This window comes from Melozone crissalis, unplaced genomic scaffold, assembly GCF_028551555.1.
Source record: "Melozone crissalis strain CALT ecotype California unplaced genomic scaffold, PUWL_Pcris_2 ptg000251l_1, whole genome shotgun sequence".
Taxonomy (NCBI): domain Eukaryota; kingdom Metazoa; phylum Chordata; class Aves; order Passeriformes; family Passerellidae; genus Melozone; species Melozone crissalis.
The window spans coordinates 1431649-1450052 of NW_026536010.1; the positions used below are offsets into that span (position 1 = coordinate 1431649).

The 18404-nt window shown below is 55.6% G+C and overlaps 1 protein-coding gene across 1 annotated transcript in view; it reads left to right on the forward strand.

The window, feature by feature from the left end:
* Positions 1–9526, forward strand: part of UBR4 (ubiquitin protein ligase E3 component n-recognin 4) — a 95904-nt gene extending 86378 nt beyond the window's left edge. Inside the window, exons 104-107 of the mRNA XM_054294488.1 lie at positions 1694–1918; positions 7451–7541; positions 8353–8515; positions 9110–9526. Of these exons, the coding sequence (XP_054150463.1) occupies positions 1694–1918; positions 7451–7541; positions 8353–8515; positions 9110–9174 (544 nt within the window). The 3' untranslated portion in view covers positions 9175–9526. The remainder of the gene's footprint in view (positions 1–1693; positions 1919–7450; positions 7542–8352; positions 8516–9109) is intronic.
* The last annotated feature ends 8878 nt before the right edge of the window (positions 9527–18404 follow it).

Consider the following 18404-nt stretch of genomic DNA (forward strand, 5'->3'; position numbering starts at 1 on the left):
TGACATCCTGGAGGAGGGTTCAGGTCCACCAGATTTTCCTGATATTTTCAATTTTTTGGGGAGGTTACCATTATTATTTTTGCCAATCAGCAGCAGTGCATTGGCACTGCACTGAGGCTGTGTGGCCACATCCATGGGCACCCAGATGCTTTGGAATACATGAGCTGGTTCTGATCCTGCAGAAATGGGCTGCCCATGTCTATCCTCTATTGGAGGAGTTAGATATTAGTAAGTAATACTAATTAGATGAGGGTATAAATATTAAAATACACACCAAGGTCACTCCAAATGCAGTGCAGTAAAATCCCTCTCACTTTCCCGCCTGGAACTAATCAAGGTTTTGGCTGTAATACAATTTGTCTTTTGTTTTTAATATCTATCTCCAGATCCCTGTGCTATTGTTTTCCCAATCCTTTGGGAGACAAATAAATGGAACTATTTGTTTCATCTTGTTAGGCTGCTGTTGGCACCACAGAGCCCAGAACCCGCTGGGCAGACGTGGAAAAAAAAGCCTTCTGTACTTCCCAGACAGAATTTTTAATATTAAATGGAGAAAATAAAGAGCTACTACTTGGCTCCCAGCTGCATCTTTTAGCAGATGAAAAGGTCACACAGCCCTGACAGCTTCATCTGCTGGGATGCTGCTTGATGCCTGACAGGGAGAGTTTATCTCTCTTCAGAGGCACAGGTCTGACCTGGCTGGCAGCCTCTGCCTGCTGCAGGAGAGCCACAGATGTGGCAAAGTGTGATGCAACTTCCCAAAGTCTCCTGTGACACGTGCTTTGCACTGTCACCCCTGGGCTGTCAGGACTCCTGGGACACTGGAGCTCTGAGGGAAAGGAGGAAAAGGATAAAATATTTATATAAGCTGGCAGTAAAGTGCAGTGTCTTTTAGGCTTGAATTTGGCCTGTGTCTTCCCAGGGGTTGCTTTTGCAGTAGAGGAATTTTATAAATGGATCCAGGTGTGGCTGCAGGAGCTGCAGTGGCTGTGAGGTGTCCCATGGGAGTTGGCACCACTCATCTTTTTCTCAAAAAAGGGGGAATATTCCTCTATAGTGGTGTTACCTTCCACTGGGGCACTGACAGCTGCCTGGCAAACCTTTAGTGCCACCCACAACTCCAAGGAAAATGTTTGCTTCACTGGGAGAAGGTCCTCAGCCAGGGAGGAGTTTGGGGAAAGCTGGTGGTGCCCACTGGGAGAAAATCCTCAACCAGGGGAAGAATTTGGGAAGAGCTGGTGGTGCCCACTGGGAGCAAATCCTTAACCAAGGGGTGGATTTGGGGGAAGCTGTTGGTGCCCACTGGGAACAAAGCCTTAGCCAGGGGGTGGATTTGGGGGAAGCTGGTGGTGCCCAGCTGTCTGCCTGTGCAGGGGCAGCACCCAGGGCTCCAGGGGAGCAGAGGCTGAGCCCCCTGGAGCTGAGCACAGGCTGAGCCCCTGGAGCTGTAGCTGAGGCCCCTGGAGCTGAGCAGAGGCTGAGCACAGGCTGAGCCCCCTGGAGCTGAGCCAAGGCTGAGCCCCCTGGAGCTGAGCACAGGCTGAGCCCCTGGAGCTGAGCCCCTGGAGCTGAGCAGAGCCCCTGGAGCTGGAGCTGAGGCCCTGGAGCTGGGGAGCACAGGCTGAGCCCCTGGAGCTGAGCCCAGGCTGAGCCCCTGGAGCTGAGCCCCTCTGAGGCTCTCTCTGTGTTGCAGGACCCGGGCGACGTCGCGGGAGGAGAAGAACCTGCAGAGCTTCCTGGAGCAGCCCCGGGAGAAGTGGGTGGAGAGCGCCTTCGAGGTGGACGGGCCCCACTACTACACCGTGCTGGCCCTGCACGTGTGTCCCCCCGAGCGCTGGCGCGCCATCCGCGGGGACATCCTGCGCCGCCTGCTCGTCACCGCCCACGCTCGCGTGGTGTCCCCGGGAGGGGCCAGCAGGTCAGTGCCACCCCGGCTGGGCACAGCACAGAGCACCATGGGCACTGTCACAGTCACAGAGCCACTGGGGTCACTGGCACAGAGACACTGGGGTCACTGGCACAGAGCCACTTGTGTCACTGTCACAGAGCCACTGGGGTCACTGGCACAGAGCCACTTGTGTCACTGTCACAGAGCCACTGGGGTCACTGGCACAGAGCCACTTGTGTCACTCGCACAGAGCCACTGGGGTCATTGTCACAGAGCCCCATGGGGCACAGGCACAGAGCCCCACAGGCACTGGCACAGGGCTTGTGTCACTCAGAGCCGCTCATGTCACTGGCACAGGCACAGAGCCACTCGTGTCACTGTCACAGAGCCCCACGGGCACTGGAACAGGCACAGAGCCACTGGTGTCAGTGGCACAGAGCCCCATGGGCCACTGGCACAGAGCTGCTTGTGTCACTGTCACAGAGCCCCACGGGGCACTGGCACAGAGGCACTGGGGTCACTGTCACAGAGCCCCACAGGCACTGGCACAGGGCTCGTGTCACTGTCACAGAGCTGCTTATGTCAGTCACAGAGCTCCACGGGCACTGGCACAGAACTTGTGTCACTGTCACAGAGCTGCTCATGTCACTGTCACACCCACTCGTGTCACTGTCCAGAGCCAATGGGGTCATTGTCAGGGAGCCACTTGTGTCACCATCACAGAGCCACTGGGGTCACTGTCACACCTGCTTGTGTCACTGTCACCAAGCCACTGGTGTCACTGTCACACCCACTCCTGTCACTGTCACACCCACTCCTGTCATTATCACAGAGCCACTTGTGTCATTGTCACAGAGCCACTCATGTCACTGTCAGAGAGCCACTTGTGTTACTTTCACAGAGCCACTCGTGTCACTGTCACATTCACTTGTGTCACTGTCCCACCTGCTCGTGTCACAGCCCCACTCGCAGCCAATGGAGTGTGTGTAGTTTACACCAGGTTTTAGCCCCTCTGAGTAACCTTTGCACTCAGGGTTGTGGAGCTGCACAATCCCAGCCTGGCTTGGCTTGGGAGGGACCCTGAAACCCCCTCAGTGCCACCCCCTGCCATGGCCTGGGGACACCCCGGGAGCCCAGGGACACCCCCAGAGCCCAGGGACACCCCCAGCACAGCCCAGGGACAGCCCAACAGCCCAGGGACACCCCCAGAGCCCAGGGACACCAGCACAGCCCAGGGACACCAGCACAGCCCAGGGACAGCCCAGGGACACCCCCAGAGCCCAGGGACACCAGCACAGCCCAGGGACACCAGCACAGCCCAGGGACAGCCCAGGGACACCCCCAGCACAGCCCAGGGACACCAGCACAGCCCAGGGACACCCCCAGCACAGCCCAGGGACACCCCCAGCACAGCCCAGGGACACCCCCAGAGCCCAGGGACACCAGCACAGCCCAGGGACAGCCAGCACAGCCCAGGGACAGCCCAGGGACACCCCCAGAGCCCAGGGACACCAGCACAGCCCAGGGACACCAGCACAGCCCAGGGACAGCCCAGGGACACCCCCAGAGCCCAGGGACACCAGCACAGCCCAGGGACACCAGCACAGCCCAGGGACACCAGCACAGCCCAGGGACACCCCCACAGCCCAGGGACACCCCAACAGCCCAGGGACACCCCCAGAGCCCAGGTTGCTCCCAGCCCTGCCCAGCCTGGCCCTGAGTGGCTGCAGCACCCCAGGGCTGCTCTGAGCAGGAGATTTCCTTCTGGAGTGGATCAATGAGCTGATCCATGGAAATGAAGCTTTTCCCTCTTCCTCCCCCAGCTCAGCAGTCAGCCATGAGCTGTCTGAGCTGTGCCTCATCCCTGTTTGCCTCCCTAAGGAAGCTCCTTCTGGGCCCTTTTGATCAGTGCTCCAGCCTCCCTCAAATAGAAAAATAGAAATAGAAGTCAAATGCCATTGCTTTTTAAAAAGAAAAAAAATCAATAGCAGCTGTCAGGCACTTGAAGCACAAGAATAAGTGGCTGTGCCTGCCTGACAAAGGCACAATATTGCCAGAGAGGGAAAGGGAATTCCAGTTTCTGAAAGGATGATTTGAAATAGCTGTCATAATTAGGAATCAATTCATTATTATTCTAAGTCGCCTTAAAGGGCATTTCTATGCTGATGACATTAATTAGGTGTTTGATAAAGTCATTCCATTGTAGTTGCACAAACCCAGCATGAACCAGTGCTCTTGGAAAAGGCAGAGAGCCCTGAAAGGGCTCCTCCATTGATCCCTGTGCTGCTTTCAGCCTCCCCTGGCTCCTGTTTGCTATTTCCTGGGGGTCTGACAGACCCAGGGCATGTCCTGGAGCCTCAGGGGGTGCAGCAGAGCTAAGCCCAGGGTGGGTTTGCTGCTTTTTAAACCTCCCTGGATGTTCTATTCCTTCCCCAAGCACAGGTGCTGCAATAAAAGCACTTTGGAACAGGCAGAGCCAGGAACTTCCAGCTAAAGCATCCAATGTCTGGAATTTCAGGGGAGCACACTCAGAAACTGCTCAGGAATTATGTCAAGGTTTATTCAAGGGCTTTCTTTAATCTCTGCAGACTAAGGGAGCACAAAGCCTCCCTCTGATAAAGCCTCTCAGAAACAGCAATATGGCAGTTCTGATTTCCAAGCTCTGTGCTTATTTATTCTTGTGGAAAATCAGGAAGAGGGTGATGGATGGTGAAAGGCTCTGCAGATAAGTGCCAATATCTTGAATTTGTAGGCTGAGGCAGAGAGGAAGCCACTGGCTGTGACACCAGGGAAATGTCTGCATGCAAAGCATTAAAATGAGCATTCCATGGTCAGGGTGTTGGCTGGGAGCAGCTCCATTCCCAGAGCACTGGGGTGAGGGCTGGGGACAGCCAAGGACTCACTGCTACCTGTGCATCTTAAAAAGGGACAGGAACCACTGCAGGAACCCCAGTGCACCTTAAAAAGGGACAGGAGTCACTGCAGGAACCCCAGTGCATCTCAGCAAGGGACAGGAACCACTGCAGGAACCCTCAGTGCTTCTTAAAAAGGGGCAGGAACCACTGCAGGACCCCCAGTGCTTCTTAAAAGGGGGCAGGAGTCACTGCAGGAACCCCAGAGCATCTTAAAAAGGGACAGGAACCACTGCAGGAACCCCAGTGCATCTTTAAAAAGGGACAGGAACCCCCAAGAATTTCTAAGCAAGGGACAGGAACCACTGCAGGGACCCCAGTGCACCTCTAAAAAGCTGAGGATCTGCTGCTGATCTGAACCCTCCTGTAAATCCTGGGAAGGGCAGGAGGGCTCTGCATTCCCTCATCCCAAGGCAGCAAATCCCACCCATGGGGAGGTGCCCATGCAGCTCCTCAGCTGGGCCAGCCAGGGTCACAGATTTGGGGAGAATTGAGCCAAAAAGGGCTTCTGGCTCTGCCAGGAGGGGTGGTACCACAGGAACCAGGGGGAGATGCTCAGCACCTCCCTTGTTTTGGTAACACTTCCTATTTAAACCCAAAGATGAAATTCCCAGAATGGATCTCAATTCGGAGTTTTTGTAAATACAACTTACAGATCCCAAAGAACTGAATCAAGCATTTATTGTTACTGAACCACAAATTCTGGCTAAAAAATCTTGGTTTTCAGTGTAGCTTTCACCTGGAATTTGGGAGGCAAAGCCCATTTTGATTGTTTTCCCTTTGCTCCCCACTGTGACCTCTCTGAAACACCCCAGAGGGAAGCCAGGCTTGCCCAGAGTGTGGCTTTGTCCCTGTCCAGCTGCAGGAGTGAAACCCAGCAGCTCCTGCATGGAGCAGCTGCTCCTCAAGGTAACTCCCAGCCCTAACCCACAAGGGCCATTTAGTTTTCAATTAAAGGAGCAGACTGCAATTAGATCAAACCCATTGACATGAAAGGAGAAGTCTGGCTTGCAGGATTTGGGAGGCCAGAATTAGCCTCGCTCGGAGTCTCTTCATCCCATGGAAATTTAGTCACCTTTACTAATTGGTTTTCCTTTAAATAATTAAGCTGAGCTGGCTGAGCAGGCTGCCACCTACTCAGATGTCCGTTTTAAGGGCACACACACACAAATGGAGCCTTTTAATAAAAGCAGCACAATGTTCATTTTCCCCCAGAAAAGCCCAGTTGCAGTGGGAGCCCCTGTTAGTGTTGTGACTCACAGCAGCAGCTGAGCTGCTCCTGGGTGCACAAAAAATGGATTTTTGTTTTTCCAAAGCTCTGGAGTGTTGAGCAGGAAGCAGCACATGATGGGGCAGATGTACCTGAGCAGCACAGGCACAGAAATTCCAAAGCCATGAGAGCTGCTGGCAGGAGGCTCCTCCTTGCCAGAACCTGTTTGTGATTAATCCTGCAGACTTTGGGAGCTGCTGTCCCAGCACAGCTCTGCACCTTTTAGGGCATTCCTGCTGCTCCAAACCCAGGTGTGTTGGATTTCCAGAAGTCCTTTCCTGGCAGGAGAATAACCAAGGATATATTAAATGGAAAATCCTCCATTTCTTAAAGAGATTTCCCTCAGAGTCTTGCAGAAATGCTTTTATGAGTTGGAAGCACAAAGCTGTTGTGTCATTGATACCTCCTGGATTTGGTCATTCCTTCAGGAATCTGCTGCAGTGAACACACAAACAAGGGCTGTACGTTGTTTTTCCCAAGGGCTGTACATTGTTTTTTCCCACTCTGCTGTTGATTTCCTGTGTAGTCTCAGCCCTCCAGTTCCCTCTGTGCTCGTTTCCCTCCATGGAAGGAGGTTTGGCTGGCAGAGCTGCCCTGGTCACAGCACAGCCCCAGGTGCCCAAAGCTCCCTGGAACACCCAGCCAGGCTCACTGAGAGCCCTCCCTGCTGTCACTGCTGGGCTCTGGCTGCTCCTGCTGCCATCAGGGGGGTACCAAAGCCCCATCATGTCGGGTTTGTTGTCGCTGGAATGGCTCCCAAGGTATTAGAAAGTCTCTTTTTCCCAGCCCCATGCTCAAAGAAGAAGTCGAGATTCCTCAGCTCTGCCTTTCAAGGTTGTTTATTTTCTCTTATCTGTTCCATTCCTCCTCTGACCTGCTGAGATCTGTCCAGCAGGTTGGGTTGTGGCACAGTGACACCCTTGGGGTGATGTTGGCTTTTTATACTAAGAACTACATGTACTTTATTTACAATAATTTTCCAATACCTATCACCTATGTTAGACAGTCTGTCTCTATTCCAAACCAATCAAACAGTGTCACCATCACAGCAGAAGATGGAGGACAAGAAGAAGGAGAAAGACAGGACATGCCCAGCTTCTTGAACCCCCATTCTAAAAACCCCAACATTCTACTTTTTCACCCTGTGGTAAATTCACTATCATTCTACTCAAACTCTTGTGGCTTGTAACTCCTCACACAAAGTTGGGAATTGTTTCCATGGCCTAAAATCAAAGGCACAGGTGTTTGTGACTCTGTGCCAAGGTCTCTGAGCCCCTGCCAGGGTCTGGAGTCCTGCAGGGCAGCCAGAGGGGTGCCCTGGGTTCCCCAGCATGACAGAATGATTAACTGAGTGATAACTGACCTGCTTTCCCTCCCCAGACTGACAGACAAGGCAGTGAAGGAATACGCCACGTACCGCTCGGGGCTGCTCTTCTGGGCCCTCGTGGATCTCATCTACAACATGTTCAAGGTAAGGAGAGCCCTGCAGCTGCTCTGCAGCACCTCCAGCTCAGCCCCACTTCAGCTTTCCTACCTGAGCCATGCCATGAGCTTGAAATAGAAATCAAAATTTGAAACCCCTCCCTCTCTCCAAGGTCCTTGGAAATGGAACTTCACAGGATCCCAGCATGGTTTGGGTGGGAAGGGACCTTAAAGCTCATTCAGTGCCCTCCCTGCCATGGCAGGGACACCTTCCATAGCCCAGGGTGCTCCCAGCCCTGTCCAGCCTGGCCTTGGGCACTGCCAGGGATCCAGGGGCAGCCCCAGCTGCTCTGGGCACCTGTGCCAGGCCCTGCCCACCCTCACAGGGAAGGGTTTTTCCTTCTTTTCCTTCTGCACCTTGTAAAAACCACAAGAAGCTGCCTGTGCTCATTGCAGCCCTTGCAGTTCAGTAGCTGAAGAACTGAGAGACTCCTCCAGCTGGCAGCACTCCTGTACTGTGTATTTATTTACTTTTCCTGTTCATTGTTCATGCAAAGAAGGACATTCCAGGCCGTGCCAGGGAAGTGGTTGGGTGAGGAAGGAGCCAGGGGCAGACAGAAACCTGCAGCTTGCAGAGAGGGCTCAGTGCTCAGGGTGAGAGAATGCCTGGGACCTTGTTTCATCCTGCAGAAAAGGATCATGAAGTTGCAGTCGGGGAATTTCCTCCTCTCTTGGTTGTTTGCAGGAGCCAGGGATGGAAATCCAGGAGCAATGAGAGAAGGCACCAGGGTTTCCAGTAATTTTTTTTTTTAAATAACTCATTCCTTTTGGCCTGATTTGGTGTGTTTGTGCCCTGCCAGAAGGTGCCTACCAGTAACACAGAGGGAGGCTGGTCCTTCTCTCTGGCTGAGTTCATCAGACACAACGACATGCCCATCCACGAGGCTGCAGACAAGGCCCTGAAAACCTTCCAGGAGGAGTTCATGCCAGTGGAAACCTTTTCTGAGTTTTTGGATGTGGCTGGTGAGTGTTTGCCTGACCTTTTATAGGCTGCCTTGTGCAGCTGGTGCCTGGAGCCAGCAGCATTCCTGACACTGCTGCAGCTCCTGGGGAGGGGAAGGGAGAGCAGGATCAGGATCCCAAACTGCTGGGACACTCACCTGAGGCAGGAAAACCTCCCCCTGCCCTGTGACACATCTGCAGCACAGCTGGAGGCTGGTTTGGGGGTCTGGGGCTGCTGAGCAGATGGGACCTGCAGCAGGTGGGTGCAGCCAGAGCTGCTCCCCCTGGGTTTTGGTGCCTCCAGGAGTCAGGAGATGCTGAAAACCTGCAGGGAAGCTGGAGCTGCTCTTTCCTCTCAAAATCTGCCCCCTGTCTGTCACTGCCCAGCACAGGGAGCAGAGCTGGGGAGCCCCAGAGCAGCTCCATGTGGATTCAGGGTTTGATTCAATTCACATTTCAGTCCCTCCTGCTCCTGCACCCAGCAGGGTCTGCCCTGCTCGTGTCCAGCCCTAAAATAACCCTGCAGCTGTCAGGGGCTCACACGTGGCCCAGCACAGACCCCCGGGCAGGACCAACAGGGGCTGATCCTTCTCTCTTGCCTTCTTGTGTTCAAAGGACTCTTGTCAGAAATCAATGATCCTGACAGCTTCCTCCAGGACCTCCTGAACTCCATCCCCTGAGCTGCCAGCACGGAGAAGCTTTGGGCACTGCTTGCCTTCCACCCTCTGTGTCCCTCCTCGTGCAGTCTGTCCCTTTCCCAAGGAGTGCTGCAGTTTTTTGTTGGAATATTTTTTGTTTTGTTTTCCTTTTTTTTTGTTTTTGTTTTTGTTTTTTATTTTCTACAATTTTTCTTCATGGAGTGATTTGAAATTTAGATTTGTTTTATCTTGTGTTTCAGCGCTTCTATCTGTAAAGCCTTGTGCATTCAAAGCTGTTTGAAAGAACTTGTACAGAGAGGAATCCAAACCAGTAAATCCTAATGCTTTAGTGTGCACCTCTTTGAAGTTAAATAAACAGAACAAATGGGTAAGATGGGCTTGACTAGTGCTTGAACCAGGCAGGACCTGAGTGCCGAGGTGTTCCTCACATTTCCTCACATTTCCCTGCAGAGCTGCTGCTCTGTCCAGCCCTGGGAGCCCCAGGGAGCAGCTGGGCACTGCCTGCAGCCCTGGCAGGGTCTGAGTGGGGCAACATCCCTTCCCTTCCCTTCCCTTCCCTTCCCTTCCCTTCCCTTCCCTTCCCTTCCCTTCCCTTCCCTTCCCTTCCCTTCCCTTCCCTTCCCTTCCCTTCCCTTCCCTTCCCAGAACCTTCCCAGAACCTTCCCAGAACCTTCCCAGAACCTTCCCTTCCCGCACCTTCCCTTCCCTTCCCGCACCTTCCCTTCCCAAACCTTCCCAAACCTTCCCTTCCTTCCCTTCCTCAGTTCTGCTGACGCCTGGTGAGGCTGCAATCCAATAAAGCTTCCCTGGCTTCCTCATCTCTGTTTGAACTTGAATTTCCCAGCCCAGAAATAACAATAATAATAACAATAATTTAGAGGCTGAATAACTCCCCAGCCCTTTGGTGCCTGGTGTTGCTGCTGGGATTGGCAATTAGCAGAGGGGTGAAGGTGCAGTGTTTGTGTTCTCACCTCTGGGCTGGTGTCACCCCTGGCAGCTGCAGCTGGGGCTGGGCTGGGCAGGAACTGCCCCAGGGCTCTGCTTGGTGCCCACAGGGGCTGAGCAGGGCAGGAACTGCCCCAGGGCTCTGCTTGGTGCCCACAGGGGCTGAGCAGGGCAGGAACTGCCCCAGGGCTCTGCTTGGTGCCCACAGGGGCTGAGCTGGGCAGGAACTGCCCCAGGGCTCTGCTTGGTGCCCACAGGGGCTGAGCAGGGCAGGAACTGCCCCAGGGCTCTGCTTGGTGCCCACAGGGGCTGGGCTGGGCAGGAGCTGCCCCAGGGCTCTGCTTGGTGCCCACAGGGGCAGGGCAGGGCTGATGTCTCTGCCTGGCCCTGAGAGTGCAGGAGGGGCTGCTGTGGATTTGGAGGCTCTTTGGAGCAGCAGCCCTGCACCTCTGCTGCCCTGAACCACAGCAGAGAGCAGGCCCAGCTCTGGGGAGCCCTGCAGAGCCAACAGAACCTGCTCCAGACTGAGCCGGGCTGCTCAGGGTGGCTGGCACAGAGCCACTGGGGCAGCCTGGGCAGTGCCAAAGCCCCCAGAGGTGCCCCAGTGCTGGCAGCAGCCCCCAGGCTGTGGGGCTGTGCTGCTCAGGGCTCTCAGCACGGTCAGGACTGAGCCCCCACCTGTTCTGGCTGTGCCATTTGTGGAACGGGGCTGGGGAAGGTGTGGGAGCTGCAGGAGCACCAGGCTGCCCCCCTGCCTCCCTTCCCTGCTCAGGGGCTGTGCCGGCCAGAGCAGCTCTGGTGCCCCCAGCCCTGCCCAGGGCAGCTGGGTTGGTTCCCTTGGCTCCTGCCACAGGAAAACCCCCCTGAGCAGCCCAGGGGCTTTGGCACTGCCCAGGCTGCCCCAGTGGCTCTGTGCCAGCCACCCTGAGCAGCCCAGCTCAGTCTGGAGCAGGTTCTGTTGGCTCTGCAGGGCTCCCCAGAGCTGGGCCTGCTCTCTGCTGTGGTTCAGGGCAGCAGAGGTGCAGGGCTGCTGCTCCAAAGAGCCTCCAAATCCACAGCAGCCCCTCCTGCACTCCCAGGCAGGGAGCCCAGCACAGCCCAGGCTGGGGATCCTGGTGTGCCCCTCTTGGCTGGCCCAGATCTCCTGTCAGATTCAGGAGCTGCTGGGGCTCCCAGCAGGCAAACCCTGGGTTCCTCCCTCAGCTGGGGCAGAGCCTCAGGGCTCCCAGCAGCACAACCTGGGCCCTGCTCGGCATCAGGGACACTGAGGAGGGGGCACCTCAGAGGCAGCTTTGGAACTGTTCTTGCAGAAGCTCCCCAGAGCTGTCCTGGGTGCTCAGCAGGGGCCCAGAGATGGATTTTGGAAAATAAATGGACAATAGAGGTGGTGCAAGCAGTGGCTCCCTGCCCTGGGCTGTGGTTTAGGGCTGGAGAGAAGGTGGGAACATCCTGACAGTGCTGGGGAGCAGAAGGGGCTGGGAGGGACTGAGGGTGACAATAACACCCCCAGCACAGGTGGGGAGGGACAAGAACAAAGGGAAGTGGTTTGGGAAGTTCAGCTGGTCCAGGACACACAGAGAGGCTCCAAAGTTCTCAGTGCTGCACAAAGGCTCCAAAATCCCCTGAGCTGGGGCTGGGAGGTCAGCAAAGACTTTGGGGAGTTTGTTACTTAAATTAAGAAGACTAAGGGGAAATGCCTCAGAATGGTTGAAATTACTGAAAGTGATGAGCTGAACACAGAGAGTCAACTGTCTCTCCAAAATAACTAATTTATTTGCCAGAGACATTATTTGGGGGAAAGAAGCCCTTGGTGGTGCAGGAGAGGCTGGGTGAGCTGTGGGGTTGCTTTGAACCTGACTGTGGGCAGAGCTCCCCGAATTGCTGACATCCCTGCGCTGGGTTGGGCTGCAGGATTTAATTAATGTGGGGCTTAATTAAACGTGGGGAGAGCAGGGAGCTGCTGCCCCCCCAGCTGCTGAGGTGACACAGAGCCCTGAGCTCCCCTGGCTGCTCTGTGCTGCTTTCCCTGCCCTGGAATTCCCTTTCCCAGCTCAGCTCAGGGCCTGCCCTGCCCCTCTGCCCTCCAAACTCTCCTGCTTTGTCTCTGCAATTCCCCGGAAATGTTTTCAGACAAGCAGGGCTGGAGCTGCTGCCCATAAACACAGCGAGTTCCAGTGCCACAAAACATCCCCTGGGCTTTTTCCAGTGGAGGAAAGGGAATTTCCTCCCTGGACCTGATCTGTGGCACCTTCCAGGACACAGCAGGACTCGAGGGACGTGGTGGGGACATCCTGGGGCTGCAGTGCCCCAGCCCTGGATGGAATCCCACATTTTCCTCCAGGTTCTGCAGGACTGATTGATGGTCTGGGCATGCTGCTGGAGCCTGCAGGCCCTGGGTGTACACAGGGAATTCTCATGGTAAATCCTGCAGGGTGAATGCTGTGTGGTAAATCCTGCAGGGGAAATCCTGCATGGTAAATCCTGCAGGGCTCCCTTTTCTCAGATTTTTGGTTGTTAACTGCTGCCCCCAGATGTGCAGGATGTCTCTGCTTCGGCCCATGCAATTGAAGAACGAGTCTGGACTCTTCACTTTTCTGTCTTGAAGTTGTTTATTAATTTTATCTATAAAATTTTCTTTCTGCCCAGCCAAGATCTGCTCAGCCAGGCAGCCACAGGCGCTCTGTGTTGTCCTTTTATACTACAAACTACCTATAACATATTTACACTTAATTCCCAATACCTATCACCTATGTTAGACAGTGCACTTCTACTCTAAACCAATCCCAAAGTGCCAACATCACTGCAGAAAATTGAGAGCAAGAAGAAGAAGAAAGGCTGGACATGCCCAGATTCTTCCATCTTGTCCCCATAACCCCCAGACCAAAAATCCTAAAATCTGCATTTTCACCCTGTGATCATTTTATTATTACACTATTCAAACCTGTGTGACTTTCATGTCCTCATACAAAGGTGGTAACTTTCTCCAGGGGTCATAATCAAACCCACAGGTGCTCCGGGCTGTGTGCCAGGGTCTGTGAGCCCCCAGTGGGGTCCTGGCAGCTCTGGACACCCAGAGGGATGCACTGAGCTCTGACACCTCCCTTTGGGGCAGCCCAGGGCTGGTTCCTGCTCAGGTCACAGCCCAGGGACCCTCCAGGGACACAGAGGAACTCAAAGCACCAATTCCGGGCTCCCAAATTCACTCCTGCTGTGCCCAGGCAGGTTTGGAGCTGCTCTGGGAGAGCCCCATGAGAGCCCCCCTGCAGCCCCAGGAGGCTCCCAGGGCACCCAGAGACCTCCTGAGGTTGGAAGGAGCCACCCCTGGTCACGTTTCTGTTCCCTGGTAGGAAAATCAGATTGGCCTTGACTCCGTTCCCATCCAGGTGGGGCTGAGTCACAGCTCAGGTGTGAGGGATCGAGGATCGGGGATAAACAGCTCTGAGCTCACAGGAGGGCTGGAAAAGGGTCCTGGGTGCATTGAGGACAAAATCACCTCAGGGACGTCACCCGTGGCACTCGATGTTGATGGGGAAATCCAGGGGCAGCCACCTGAACTCCAGGAATGGTCACTCCCTTCTTTCCAGGAGGGAAAAAAATAATGATTAAATCCCTATTTGCAGATTTCTGTTCAGGATTGATCCCAGCCCTTCACATCAGCAGCTGGGGAGGAAGCAGCTCCAGCCCTTTATCCAAACCCTGGGATCAGCAGGGATCCCCCTCCTCTCCCAAGGAGAAGCTTTTGGGGAAAATTCTCCATCAAATGGTACAAGGGACACGTGGAGGGGAGGCCCCTGTGCTGTGCTTTCGCCCCAGGCAGGTTGGGGACCTTCAGGCATTGTCCCCAAGGAGGTTCTGGGGTGTGTGGGGAGCTCTGGAGGTGCCTCTGGGTGGATTTTATTTTCCTTCTTGTTAAACCTTTCTGAGCAGGATCCTCCCGTGCTCAGCCCTGTTCCTGCAGGTCCCAGGTGTGCAGTGGGAATCACAACCTCCCTCCTGTCCCACAGGGATTTTCTCCCTCACCCACAGAGCCCAGGGGGGATCAGACACGTTCCTGCTCCCTGATCCTCACTCCTGGATGCTGCAGAGCCTTCCTGCCCCTTCCCTTCCCTTCCCTTCCCCCTGGGAGCACCGGGAGCTCGCAGTGCTCCAAAATTCAGAGTTTTCCTTCTGGGGAGGAGGAAAGGAATCCCCACCCCGGCGCTGCTCAGCCTTCCCTTGGGAGCTCAGCCCTGTGTGGGTGAATCGCGGCGCTGTGCAGAGCCCAGCCAAGGCTGGAGCAGCCCGGGGGGACCCAGAGATGTCCCTGGAGCTGAGGAGAGGTGGGAATGGGACAGAGCCCAGCCCTGCCTCTGCTGGGGCTGCTGCACAGGGGGAACGCGCTGGAATTGCTTTGCCACCGGAGAATCAGGATAACACTTCCCTGCAGCCCTTCTCCAGTGGGCGTGTGACATTAATCAGGGCAAATATTAAATAGAAATTGGATAAATTCAGGTGTTTGTGCTTTAAATTCAGCTTTGGCATATGGAGAGAGGCTGAGCTTTAAAAATAAATAAACAATAAAGAACATCATGTTTAGTCTTGGCTGCTCCTGCCAGGGATGTTGGGTCTGACTCCTTCCCCACCTTTCCCTGCTGTGCTTCCCCAAGGGAAAAAATTATAAAAGATTAAAACAAAAAACGATAAAAAATTATAGAAAATGAAAGCGAAAAAATGATAAAAAATGAACCCAAAACTCAGCTGGATTTTCCCAGCTGCAGACCACGGGGCTCTGCAGGAGGATGAAGGAGATGTTTGGATTTGGGGCAGGGCAGGGACAGCCTCTCATTAAAGGGCTCTGGGGCCGAGTGCCTCAGAGGGAGATCCCTGCCCTAACGAAGATAACCCGATAATTGCTGTCATTAACCACAGCCCCGCTGGTGCTTTCCCAGGTGCGGTGCCAGCAGCGCCTCAGCCACCCCAGCACCTGCCCTGGGCACAGTCAGGGCTGGGATGGGGAATTGGGATGGGGGATCGGGGATCGGGATGGGGAATTGGGATGGGGGATTGGGATTGGGGGAATGGGATGGGGAATTGGGATTGGGATGGGGAACTGGGATGGGGGATCGGGATTGGGATGGGGGATCGAGATGGGGGATCGGGATGGGAAAGGGCTCAGGGTGGAGCCTGGAGCCCTCTGGGCTCGGCCCCAGTGACAGCCCCGGGTGCATCCCGTGCTCATCCCGTGCTCAGCCCGTGCTCAGCCCGGGTGGGTTCGGGGCTGTCCCTGCGTGTCCCGGCCCGGAGCAGTTCGAGTTTCCCAGCTCGGTGTCCGCGTTTGGGACTCCCCGCGGCTCCATCCCCGCGGCTTTTCCCGGCCGCTCTTTTTAATCCCATTTAACGAGCGGACCCAGCAGCATCCTGTAATTATCGCTGACGCTTGATGGCAGCCAGCCCATGGCCAGGGGTGACACCGGGCACCGAGGGTGGCACCGGAGCCCCGCTCGCCGCCCCGGCCCCTCCTGCAGCGGCTTCGGCAGCTCCGGCCGGGGCTGCACCCGAGCTCCGACCCTGTGGAACCAGAGCGTGGAGCCGGGAAAGGCGGGAGGGAACCGCGGGAGGAACCGCTCCAAAGCGCCGGGACACACGGCAGTGACACCGCGGGGACGGGCGGAGCATCCCCGGGGCCGGGGGGAAACCGAGAGCTCCGGGGGGGATGTGTCCATGTCCCTGTGGGTGCTCCAAGTGTGCTGGAGTGTTTGTGAATTGTCCCTGTGTGTCACAGTGTCCCCGTGAGTGCTCTAGATGTGAGATGTCCCCCCTCTGGACAAACTCCAGTGTCCCTGTGAGTGCTCCAGGTGTGATGTCCCCTCCCCCGGACAAGTCTCCGTGTCCCTGTGAGTGCCCCAAATGAGATGTTCCCCCTCAGGACCACCCCCCCCGGTGTCCCTGTGGGTGCCCCAGGTGTAATGTCCCCCCTCGGGAGAAATCCCAGTGTTTGTGAATTGTCCCTGTGTGTCACAGTGTCCCTGTGAATGCTCCAGATGTGATGTCCCCGTGTCCCTGTGAGTGCTCCAGGTGAGATGTTCCCCCTCAGGACAACCCCACGTGTCCTTGTGAATGCTCCATGTGTGATGTCCCCTCCCACAGACAGGTCCTGGTGTCCCTGTGAGTGCCCCAGTGGTGCTGTCCCCTCTCAGGGCAGGTCCCCGTGTCCCTGTGAGTGCCCCAAATGAGACAGGAGTGCCCCTCAGGACAGACCCCGGTGTCACTGTGGGTGACTCAGGTGTGCTATCCTGGTGTCCCTGTGGGTGCCCCAGGGGAGATGTCCCCCCTCAGGACAGACCCTGGTGTCCCTACGTGTGCCCCAAATGATATGTCCCCCTCAGGACAAACCCCAGTGTCCCTGTGAGTGGCACAGGTAAAATGTCCTGGTGTCCCTGGGAGTGCCCCGGGTGAGATGTCCCTCATCGGGACAGGTCCCGGTGTCCCTGTGAATACTCCAGGCGTGTGTCCCCTCTCAGGGCAGCCTTCCCGGTGTCCCTGTGGGTGCCCCAGGTGTGATGTCCCCGTGTCCCCTCCCCGGGCCAGCCCCGCTGTCCCTGCCGGGGACAGGAGGGGACAGACGGAGGGGCCGGGGATGCTCGGGCAGCCCCAGCCCCGCATTCCCGATCACGCCCCGATCCCTCACGGCTCCCACCGGGGAGTTTTCCTTCTCCCCGTGTCCTGCAAAACCCGTCAGGCTAAAACCCCAAGCAAGGAACAGAACCAGCCAATGGCTTCTGGAGGGGAGGCTTGGACAGGGAGTTAAAAATAAATCCCAATTCAACTTAGTGATCGGAGCTTTGGGTGCCGCTCAATCCAGCGAAGTTTGGGGCAACAACAAGACAGGAATAATTTATTCTGATAATTTAAAACCATCCTGCAGCTGAGTTCATCCGTCCACGCTCCCGCAGAAGGCGGAGTTGGAGCGTTCGGGGCTGGGCACGCCCGGGTCCCGCAGCGCATCCCGGGCCGGTCCCGGAGCGATCCCGCCCGGGGCAGCCCCGGGCCGCCTGTCCGGGCCCGTCCCGCATATTTGCCGCGTTACTCAGGGCGGGGGAAGTGTTTGGTTCCTAAGGAAGCCGAGAGCGCTGCCAACGCCGTCTCCACGGAAACTGCGGCGCGCCCCGAGCGCGGATGCTCCGCGGCACCTTCATCTCCTCCTTCATCTCCTTCACCTCCTTCTTCACCTCCTCCTTCACCTCCTCCTTCACCCCTCCGCCCTCCGGGGCTGCACCCGCGGCTTTGTTTGCCAAACACTGACAGCTCTCCATGGAGGAGATCAGCCCGCGCATCCCCGGCCCTGGGCTGTGCCGGAGCATCCTCCCTCCTATTGCTGGGTCTGTTTGTGCTGCTGACCCCCCAAAACCCAAAAATGCGGGTAAATGAGGGTTTGTGAGTGCAGGAACCAACCTGTGGCCCTGATTTTTTAAGATTTTCTAAGCCTTCTGATATTTACATTCTTGTAACAAACTTTCTCACACATTTTCTGTAAAAAACTCGTAGTTTTGCATTCTTTTACGGAAGAAGAGAAATTTGATAGACTGTGATTATCCAGCGTCGTTGGAGAGCTGGCACTGTCACTCTCCAATCCACTGTCACTCTTGGAAAACTATAAATGTTAGAGTCAGAAAATAAACTTCCCTTTTTCTTCACCTTGCGAACAGCAGTGTGAGCTTGTGTTCTTTCATGTCCTACAGTGACACAGGAACGAACTTGTCACCCTGATTTTTAAAGATTCTCTAAGCCTTCTGATGTTCACATTATTGCAACAAACTTTCTCACACACTTTCTGCAAATAACTCATTGTCTTGCATTCTTTTACGGAAGAAGAGAAATTTGATGGGCTGTTAGATTGTCCAGTGTCATTGGAGAGGCGGCACTTTCACCCTCCAATTCACTGTCACTTTTAGAAATCTATAAATGTTAGAGTCAGAAAATAAACTTCCCTTTTTTGCCTTGAGGACAGCGGTGTGTGCCCATCGTGCTGTTTCGTGTCCTGCAGTGACAATGGCAGGAGGCGCCGGGTTTGGGTTTGGGCAGCGGCTCCTCTGTCCCTGAGCTGTCGGGACAGGGAGGGGACAAAGCCGGGGAGCAAACACGGCCTGGGGAGGAGAAACCTCCTTTAAAGGCAGAAAGGTGCGGGGAGGAGGAGAAGCTGCTGCCCTGTGGGACTCATCCCTCCCACGCACCGCCCGCGGCACAAACGCCTCCGAGCCCGGGTGGAGACCCTGGCACCATCCGCAGGTTCCTGAACGGCACCACCCGGGGCTGACCCGGGTCACCCT